General features: G+C 42.7%; 1 protein-coding gene across 3 annotated transcripts; it reads right to left on the reverse strand.

The window, feature by feature from the left end:
* Positions 1-7,188: 7,188 nt before the first annotated feature.
* On the reverse strand, positions 7,189-9,900 carry LOC109426717 (uncharacterized). 3 transcript variants are annotated; one of them, XM_062848984.1, is made up of 6 exons: positions 9,641-9,900; positions 8,936-9,585; positions 8,408-8,698; positions 8,039-8,344; positions 7,742-7,944; positions 7,189-7,462 (listed from the first exon to the last, which is right to left on the reverse strand). In XM_062848984.1, exons 1-6 carry the CDS (start codon positions 9,651-9,653, stop codon positions 7,273-7,275), a joined length of 1,653 nt encoding a protein of 550 aa, XP_062704968.1. In that variant the 5' UTR covers positions 9,654-9,900; the 3' UTR covers positions 7,189-7,272. The 3 variants fall into 3 exon arrangements, with proteins under 3 accessions (XP_062704968.1, XP_062704967.1, XP_062704969.1); XM_062848983.1 differs by having other exon boundaries at positions 7,189-7,465; positions 9,641-9,898; XM_062848985.1 differs by lacking the exon at positions 7,189-7,462 and having other exon boundaries at positions 7,802-7,972; positions 9,641-9,898.
* Between the last annotated feature and the right edge of the window lie 685 nt (positions 9,901-10,585).

The raw sequence follows: 10,585 nt of genomic DNA on the forward strand, positions 1-10,585 counted from the left end.
GACTATATCTGAACCGTTAGTGTTCCGGAACCGGGTCCGGATGTTCCGCTGGGACCAGCCAAATATAAACGAGTACCAAACCGATGCATGCGACACATCAAACAGCGGCATTTTCGATAATCTTATGAACGGTAAGCAGGAAAACAATATCAGACCAAATCTGAGCCGGTAGTGTTGGAACCGGTTCCGGATGTCCCACCGGAAGTGGTCAAACCCATGCATGCGACACGTCAAATCACGGTTTTTCCAATAACCTGATGGCCGGTTATTAGGGAAGTAAGCTCAGAGCACATACGGGACTGCCGGTTGTATTCCGGAACCAGTTCCGGGTGTCTCGCCGGAAATGGCCAAATATAAAAGAGTACTAAACTGATGCATGCGACACATCAAACAGCGGCATTTTCGATAACCTGATGAACGGTTAGCAGGAAAACAGTATCAGACCATATCTGAACCAGTAGTTGTCCGGAACCGGTTCCGGGGGTCCCGACGGATGTGGCCAAATATAAAAGAGTACCAAACCCATGCATGCGATACAACAAATAACGGCTTTTCTGATTACCTGACGACTGGTTTTCAAGGAAATAGGTTAGGGCCACATTAGGGACAGCCGGTAGTGCCGTAACCAGTTCCGGGTGTCCCTCCAAAAGCGGCCAAATATAAAATTGAACTGAACCTATGTATGCGACACAGAAAAGCTCGTATTTTTTTGATAACCTTATGATCGTTAGCAAGCAGACAGGTACAGACTGGTAAAAAATGTTTTACGCATATGGTCAAATCTCAACCATTACGTAGTAATTGAACTTTACATGTTTTTGACTTTGCTTGCCTGAAACTGGCTATAACTTGAAAATGGTCAAACTTATACGAATTTGAATGATTATTAAATTTGCTATCAAAAAGGATCTTGGAATCTATTGGTTTAGTTAGATAACTAAAGCAAAAAGCTCGAAAGTAGTGTTTTGCCTTTCTCGTACACTTAGTGTACTAAAAAACTATTTGTTCACTCAAAAAACGATTTTTCGAAAAAAAAAAGGCTCGTAGGATCAAGTCGCATATACCAATCAACTCAGTTCAACGATTTGAGATTATTTGTTGGGTTTAATCACCGTTAACAAAAGAGATATAGAATTGAGATTATGTCTGTATGTGTGTATGTATGTATGTATGTATGTGCGCAAAATAAGTTCACTCACTTTTAAGACTCTTCCCATTGGCCGATTTTTCGGATTATAGCTTGAATCGAACCGGAATTGTTTGCTATCAAAAATGGTCCAGATCGGCCAAGGCGCTCCGGAGTTATGGCCATTTCAGTGATCCGGACCAGCACCGGATGAACTAGTCGTATATAAAACTGAACTAGCCCCATCATGCGATACATCAAACTGTGGCGATTTTTGTAACCTTAAGCATGGTTGACGAGTTTTGTGCGGAAATCATTACTGGAGACCAGAAACTGCACAATGTCGACCCAAAATTCAAGATGGCAGCCAAATGTTCAAGGAGGCAGCTCAAAATTCAAGATAGCGGCTGTTTAATAGAGATTTAGGCTCTTAAAGCATGCTAAATGGAAATATTTGATATGGGGAAGATGTCTGGACTCCTAAAATGGCGACTAGAATATCCAAGATGGCGGTCTAAAATCCAAAATGGTGGCTTCAAATTCAAGATGGCGTCTGTTTAACGAAGCTTTAGGCTCTAAAACCATGCAATATCAGTATATTTGGTGTGAGGAAGATGTCCAAAAAGGCCGACCAGAATATACAAGATGGCGATCAAAATTTTAACATGGCGGCTTTTTATCGAAGTTTTAGGCTCTAAAACCATGCAATATTGGTATATTTGGTATGGGGAAGACTTCCAGAGTCCAAAATGGCGTTCAGGATATCCAAGATGGCGATCTAAAATTTAAGATGGTGGCTCCGAATTCAAAATCGCGGCTGTTTAATGGAGTTTTAGGACCTGAAACAATGCATTATTGGTATATTTGGTATGGTCCAAAATCCAAGATGGCGGCTCCTAATTCAAGATGGCAGCTGTTTAATGAAGTACATTTTTCGTAGGGAAGATGCCTGGACGCCAAAAATGGCAACCAGAACATCCAAGATGGCAATTTTAAATCCTAAATGGGGGCTTCAAATTCAAGATGGCGTCTTTTTATTAAGAGTTTGAGGCTCACACATTAAAGTCAGATAAACGATATGATTTCTGGTATCATGAAATGGATTTATGTTAATTGTTTGAAAGTGCGATGTACATCAACATTTCGCTTGAGTTTTATTGAAATTGGGTTTGGAACGCACGAGAAAGGCGCCATCACCGCTAGGTGGATTAATTAGGGCTTTTTATGCAGGTATTGAATAAACAAAAAAACTGGCGAGTTATTTTATTCTATTTTACTAATTTTTTGCATACTATTTGATGTTTAACGTTATGTATTTCTTTTCTATCTCTTTTTAGGTAAACAGCTATTTATGATGCAAACTATAAGGAGGTAATTAGTATAATAATAATATTACACACACTAGCTGACCCTGCAAACCTTGTATTGCCAATTTTAATTTTTGCTCATGCACTACGTCTCAGTTTTTTGTTAATTTTCTGAACTTTTTCTACATATGAACATAGCCACCATGAGGACAAATTGAATTGTTCAAAAGTCGTGTTGATCATTTCATTCATGAATTAGTTGTATGGTATCGAAGGGTATGCAAATTAATTTGTACATATATTGGAATGCCGGCCCCAGAGGCACTTTATCTTCCATTTGCTAAATTTATCCCCATCCGTTTCGGCTGATTTTTTATGTGAAGGCCCACTCTTCAGGTATCAGAAGGTCGGCTCCAGAGGCACGTTCTTCTCCATTTGAGAAATTTGTGCCATTTGGCCCACTCTTTTATAACAGTGCAAAAGAACAGTCTATTTTAAAAGAAGGAAAACTCTCAGAATAAGAATGCCATTAGGTGGTTTGATTGCTAATCATTTCTTTATCAATGTGACTTAATGGGACAAATCGTATATAGCCGTAAAGAAAGTACGTGAAGAAAGCGGCACTTGAAAGAATAGCATATTACTAAAAAAAGGAAACACCTGTGATGGAGTGAGCATTATATGCAGCAGGAAGTCCAACCTGTGTGACAAAGATGGCATGGTGATCATTATGCCTGTGGATTCAATGATTCTTCATTCGACTCTATGAACTTCGGCCTAATAACCGTCGGCCGTACACTTTCCCCTAGTTATGCAAACATTTATATTTCATTTGTATGAGAACCTCGTCCATCCTCTGGAAGGACTCACAATATCACAGCCATTTCATGCCTCAAAAAATGTCCACATGCCAAATTTAATTCGTTTTGCACATATAATGCAGACAATTTTGTTTCAAGAATCAAATTCTGAAGAAAGATTCTGGAGGAATCCCTATGAAAATACCTGGAGGAACTCCTGGAGGAATGCCCGGAGGTATTCCCAAAAGACTTCCTTGAGGAATTTCTAGAGCAATCCCTAGAGGATTCCCTAGAGATGCTCCTGAAGGAATGCCTGGAGACATGCTTGTGCGAATTCCTGGAGGAATATCTAGAAAAAATCCTTGAGAAATCACTGGAGAAACTTCTGGAAGAATTTCTGGAGGATTTTCTTGAAGAATCGCTGGAAAACTTTCAGGTAGAATCCCTGGAGGAATCCTTTAATGAATTTCTGGAGAAATTCTTCGAGGACTCCCTAGTGGAATTTCTACAGTAATTTCATGAGGTATCTCTAGAGAAATATCTGGAGGAATCACTGGTGGAATTCCTCGAGGAATCCTCAAGAAATCTCCAGAGGAACTCCTTAAGAAATCCCTGCAAAAATTCCATTAGGAATTTCCAGATGAATTTCTGGATGAATTCCTGGAAAAAATCTTGGAGGAATATCTGGACGAATTATTGGAGGAATCATCGGAGGAATTCCTGGAGGAATCTCTGGAAGAATCTTTAGAGGAATTTCTGGTAAATACCTGGACTAATTCCTGAAGGAATTCCTGGAGGAAATGCTGGTGAGATTCCTGGAGGGATCCCTTGAACCAATTCCTTGAGAAATCTCTGGAGGAGAAGAAATTTCTAGAAAAATTCTTCAAGGAAACCCTGGAAGAATTCACGGAGGAATCCCTGGGAAAACTCCTGGAGAATTACTGAAGAAATTCTTGAAAGAAATTCAAAAAGAAATCCCTGGAGCGTTTTGTGGATCAATTCTTGGGCCTTAGGGTAATTCCTAGAGGTGTTCTTGGTGGCAATCCTGGAGGGAATGCCTGGATGAAATCCAGAATTACTGAGGTAAATTCTGCAGGAATTCCTGAGTTAATATCTGCAGGAATTCCTGGTGGAATTCTTAAAGGTATTCCTGGAGGAGTCCCTTGAGGAATACCTACAAAAATCCCTGGAGGTATTTCTAAAATAATTCGTGGAGGAATTTCTAAAGCAATTCCGGAATTCCTGAAGGAATGTCTGGAGGAGCTTCTGAATGAATTCCAGTAGACATACCTGAGAGAATTTCTGGGGAAATATCTAGAGAAATTCCTTGAGTTATCATCTAAGGAACTCCTGGAGGAATCTCTAGAGAAATCCCTAGAGTAATTTCTGGAAGATTTTCTTGAAGAATCACTGGAAACTTTCTGGTACAATCCCTGGAGGAATTCTTGGACCAATCCCTGAAAGATTTCCTGGAGGAGTCCCTGGATGAACCCCTGGTGGAATCTCTAGAGGAATTGCTTAAGGTATATCTAGAGGAATATCTGGAGTAATTTCTAGAGGAATCTTTAGCGGACTTTATAGAGGAATCCCTGGACGAATCCCTGAAGGAATTCACAGAGGAATCCTGGAATAACTCCTGAAGGAATTTCTGAAAGAATCCCAAGAAAAGTGTTTAAAATCATTTTTAAAATACTCCCGAAAGTTGTTCCATTAAAAAATCACAGATGGAATTCCCGGGTGAATTTCTGAAGAAACCCCATGATTCCTTAGGGAATCACAGGAGAGTTTTCTTAGCGAATTCTTGGAAAAATTTCTGTAGAAACCGCTGGATAAAAAGATCTGAAGAAATCTATGTCTGCAATAATTTCTAGACGAATTATTGAAGGAACAATTTAATGGACTCTTAAAGGATTTTTTAACATAATGTTTAAGGAATTTCTGAATCTAAAGATATCTAAATTCCCTCTTTTGGACAAATCCCAAAGAAATGTTTGGTGTAATTCCTAGATGCTTTCTTGAAGGAATCCCTGGGTGAATCCAGTCATTTTTATTCTTCAAAACTGCAATCCAGATTTGCATATACACATATCGGGCGACTATGCCGCTAAAAGTCATTTCAAGTCAGGTCCCCTAGGCTCCCTCCAGAAAAAAATCATCCGGTTTTTCCGGGTCGTAGTATCCTCAGAAACCTGCCGGTTGGTGGCAACCCTCTCAAGCCAGTAGCCCAGCCCCTAGTCCTCCCGGACATGTTTCCTCGGGACAAAGTCGGCACACCACGGGAGTAAGAAACCACGGCGTTTCCTCGGTGGCTATCGACGCCAACCTTGCCAGCCATCATCGTTGTCGGCCCGCTGTTGTCTCCCCGCCATTGTTCACGACCCACGCTGCCCGCTGCCTAGCGCTTGGCCATTCCGGGTCTGGTTCTTCGGGACGAAGCCGTCATCACACCACTTGGGTCAGTAACCCCCGGCCTTTCCGCTGTGGCTATCGGGGTCCACCTGGCCAGCCACCGCCATGTTTGCTCCAACATTGCATTGGTATTGGCGTATTGGCAATTCAAATTTGTCAATTGCCACTGGACTGCGGTCACTGGAGCACCGCACGCTAGATTGGTTTAGTTTGCGACCGTGTTGAACTTCTCTCTCAGCTTATTTCCGGTTCATTTCTTTGGGAGTCCCCCTTCCCAGTGACCGGAGGAGTCTCACACTATGCTAAGAACCTTCCCCGGCCCCAAAAGTACCCACATACAAAGTTTCACACCGATTGGTTCAGTAGTTTCCGAATGCATAGCGGTCAGACAGACAGACAGACAGACAGACAGACAGACGGAAATTCATTTTTATATATATAGATTTGAAAAAAAAAACAAAATATCTCTTTTGTTGTTGTATTGGTTCGGGGCTATGACGTATTCGTGCTATATGTTTATCCAATCAAAACATTCTCGATATGATATGATTTGCATTCGCCTACGAATAGATTTTCACTAGTTTTCATCCTCTTTCGTTTTGCCATACCAACCACTCGGACGAATTGCACATCAACAGACTCGACGCTCATCAGCCTTGTCGGTTATTCCTTTTCGCCAGTAAGCAGTTATCGTCCAGCTGCCTTTCTTTTCATTGCTTTCGATGATGTCGGTCAGCTTATCGCGAAGCATCGTCAGCTGAAAACTTTTATTGGTATAGTGTCGGTATATGTGAATATTGCTACTATGTGCATGTCGAGCATTCTACAACAAACCCATTCGATAAGGTTCGGCTGTTCGGGCGCGCGAATGGCCGCACTGCTAAATGTGTACAAAAAGGCTCTGTAACACTAGCCCGAATGTAAAACTAGCCCGAATACCAATAGCCCGAATGGTAGCATAAGGTATTTTGGGGAAAACTTATTAACAATTTCATCAGATATCTTTCCTTCTTTAAGTTATCGGCTATTCTTTCAAGATTTATTTTCGCAAATCGTATTAGCACCATCATTTACGAAATAATCAATTCACAAATCCGGCAGAGGTTTTTCCTTCTTTGGAACATACGCTATTCTTCCGTATTCTATTATTACCAAGATACTGATAGATGAATTTCGATTCGGGCTTGTGGTAATCGGGCTAGTGACATTCGGGCAAACGGTGCATTCGGGCTAGTGTTAGAGAATCGTACAAAATCGTTTGCGAGTTAAATCATACTCGTTTTGCCATCTCTTTGCATTTGGTCATCGAATAGCACTGCACAATTCAATCACAGGCGATTAAAATGCAGTCGATAAGCTGCGATGAGCACTCGTGAGGTCAAAATTAACAACATTGGTTTGAAAAATAGAAATCGACCAGGAAAGCAAAGAAACAAGGAAGATCTGAAATAACATTCTACGGGGGATTTCTCTTTGGATCTTCAACTATGAAAGAAACACGCTCTATCGCGTACATCAAAAAGAAGATGAAAAAGCGAAGAATAACTTGATATTTAAGTGATGTCTAATTTAAAGCACTGTATTAACTCTTTTTTTCCAGAATAATATAGGCTGTACAAATATATATCCTTTAAACTACTGGCTCTACTTCATTACACAAAATTTGTTCATCGTAAATCGTCCTGCTAGTAATTTGTTCTTCACTATGGTCAGCTTTCTTAAATTTCTGCTCTTGTGTTTTTCTTTCATCGGAAACTGTTTTCTGTCCATCATCTGAAATTTCTGGAATTTCATTTTGCGATTCTGCAGCACATTTGGGCCTACTGAAAAGCGAGAAAGCTTTGATTTTCTTATTTAAAATTTTCAAAGATGTAGGTACTGGGTCCATTTGGGCAGGAGCACCTATTTTTGGCACGTGCTGCTCTAACTCAGTCAATTTCAAATCGATTGGCTTGATTTTTGAGACACGATCAAATACGTACAGTTCTAGCTATGTGCAAAAACTCAAGTCAATCGGTTTGAAATTGACTGAGTTAGAGCAGCACGTGCCCAAAATAGGTACTCCTGCCCAAATGGTCCCAGATCCTAGTAAAACCTACATCATATCTAAAAGCCTTCTATTTTCTCCGGCAAGAAATTTCACCATTTCCAACAACTGATCAGCTGTTCCCTTGTTTTTCCAGCTTTCCAGCTCTGCTCCACAGAAAATTTGCTCTCCCTCGTGGCATCGCCACTGCCTCTCGACCAAAGCATTTAATAAAATGTTTCGAGTCCTTGCACCGTCTCGTCCAGGGCAACCATTCTTGAAAATTTCATTGCAAATGTAACATCTGGATGAGTACCGTTAGACTCTGGAATCGAGTTAACCATCAATAAAAATCGAAAAAAAAACTCACCTCTCCGTCTCCTTCGTCCGGGCCGCCACAAATCCGCTCGCACTGAATCCGGAATGCTTCGTTGTTTCTCTCCAGGTTCTCCAGCAACTTGGTGCGAATTTGGAGTATGACGTCGTCCTGTTTCTTGACACTGACGAGCATTTGGTTTTCGAAGCGCAGCTCTTTCACCTCCTTCTGGAGAGACGCCACTTCTGATCGGTAACCATCCAGTTCCGATTGGGCGATCTTGATCGGATCGTGCGCTTTAAGTTCACTGATGAGGGCATCTTTGGTGGCCAGTTCATCCCGAAGCGTGGTCAGTTGTAACTGCAATCGGTTTGTTAGTTGGTCTCACGGTACTTATGATGAAGAGTTACACTTATAAGTTACCTTCAACTCTTGTTGCTGTTGCTTCACGGTGTCAAGCTCCGTTTTACGCTCCGAATCCTTTTCCAAGAGCTCGAACAGCGTTTTGTCTCGCTCCTCCACCAACGCTTTGGACTCCGTCAGCTTCTGTTTCAGTTTGGAACATTTTTCCTTACATTTGTTCAACTCGCCACACCGCTGAGTCAGTTCCTGTTGCAAACCTTCAAACTTTTGCTCCAGCTCCAACATTCCCTCTCGGGCGATCGTGTCCCGGGAGTTGGACAGCGATCGCACCTTGTTCATGCTGGTGTTCATCTATGGAAATTAAAACGCTTTGATCATTATTTCTGCCAGAATTTACTCAAGAAATTCTTTAGAAATCTTTTTTCCATGAATTCTGATCGTACAAAAGTCTAAACAATCTCGTTCCATGAACGAGATATGAAGAGTTCGATTTTATACTCTGTTCTAATCCCAGTTTAAAGAGATTCTCATTGTTGGCAAAGGTACAACTAAACTGAATGTTCCTCTATTCCTTAGCCTACCACTCACCTTCTGGATGTCCTCATCGCGTTCCTGAATAATTTTGCCCTGGGCAGCCAGCTCAGCCTCCAGCTGCACAATCCGTTCCTGTTTACGATTGCACACGGCAGCCAGGTGTCGAGACTTCTCGAGCACTTCCTTGAGGTCCTGCCCGAGTGGGACTTCCTCTCCTTGAGCTCCTACATCACCAGCTACTTGGCCTTCACAGGGGGGACTTCCAATTTCGATTCCCGAGTCATCAACCGGCGCTTCCGGTGGTTCCTTATTTTGCTGGAATGTGGTGTAACTTGCAAGGAACTGGAACGGTTCCTCCTTCGGCTTGTGGCTTGTCACTGATTCGCTGGCCGTCGCCGGACGTCTATTGCGCAGATACGCCGGAAGCTTGCCGAGCTGATGAACGGACAGCTGCAGTTTATCGTTGCCTCCAATGTTCGGGTTGGATGGATGCGACACCCGAGTAGACACGAAGCTGGTAGCCGGACGCTGCCGGTTAGCGCTGGTATTGGAAGGTCGCCTGTCCACGATGTTCAAGCCGCTTTGCCTACTGGATGTCCGGGATATGGTGCTTGGTTGGCGGGAGTGGATCAGCGTGATCATGGAAGGTTTCTTGGGCACGCCGGAGTCTATTCTGGAGGTGATCTCCTTGGTGGTTTTTAGTGCTGCGTAAGAATTCAAGTTGTTACACTTGTGACACATTAGATCACACAGCCTTACCTTTGGCTTCCATTTTCTAGTTTGTTGAATGAAACAATTTCACGAGAAATTTGAAATTTAAAAGAGTGAATAAAATATTCTACTGATGCTACTAATCTTGAAGAAGTTCGTGGTTGAAATTGCGATCTGGCTGACTGGTGAAGGAGCTGAAGAGACCGGAGAAACCCTATGTGAATTTGACAACCTCTGGCTTTGACGCGACTACTGAGGTTAAAAAAATATGGCGTGTTTGCATTTGGTCTTCAATTTGCAAATATGTAGTAGCCGGCTGAGTGACTTACCTTACCGATCAGGCTAAGGCCGAGGTGGCTGTGGCCTAGGATAGGATGTGACACCTGCAACTTCTCTGTCTAATTTCACAGCTTGCTGTCTTGTTTTTCCGCGTTGCTAAGATTATTGGTCCCCAAATTGGTCTCTTTTGGGCTGGCTAGTTGTCGCCTCTGCTGTACATAGTAGCCGCCCCCATTCCACTCGGTCCATGGCTGTTTGTCTCCACTTCCGCACTCTGTGTAGGGTCCGCAGATCGTCCTCCACTTGGTCGACCCACCTAGCTCGCTGCGCTCCACGTCTTCTTGTACCGGTCGGATGACTCTCGAGAACCATTTTAGTCGGGTTGCTATCCGACATCCTGATAACGTGACCCGCCCACTGTAGCCTCCCGATTTTCGCGGTATGGACGATGGTTGGTTCTCTCAGCAGCTGATGCAGCTTGTGATTCATTCGCCTTCTCCAAGTCCCGTCTTCCATCTGCACTCCGCCGTAGATGGTATACGCAACACCTCTCGTTCGAAAACTCCAAGGGCGCGTTGGTCCTCTGCACGTAGGGTCCATGTTTCGTGCCCATAGAGGACGACCGGTCTAATCAGCGTTTTGTAGATGGTTAACTTCGTGTTACGGCGAACTTTATTCGATCGTAGAGTTCTGCGGAGTCCAAAGTAAGCACGA

Source organism: Aedes albopictus, chromosome 2 (genome assembly GCF_035046485.1).
Source record: "Aedes albopictus strain Foshan chromosome 2, AalbF5, whole genome shotgun sequence".
NCBI classification, from domain to species: Eukaryota; Metazoa; Arthropoda; class Insecta; order Diptera; family Culicidae; genus Aedes; species Aedes albopictus.

Excerpts from the sequence above, each read along its gene's own strand:
- LOC109426717 (XM_062848983.1), bottom strand. Across the intron at positions 7,945-8,038 it reads CGGACGAAGGAGACGGAGAG|AATGGTTGCCCTGGACGAGA; the intron begins GTGAGTTTTTTT and ends GAAATTTTCAAG. Across the intron at positions 7,466-7,741 it reads AGAAGGCTTTTAGATATGAT|TAGGCCCAAATGTGCTGCAG; the intron begins GTAGGTTTTACT and ends CTCGCTTTTCAG.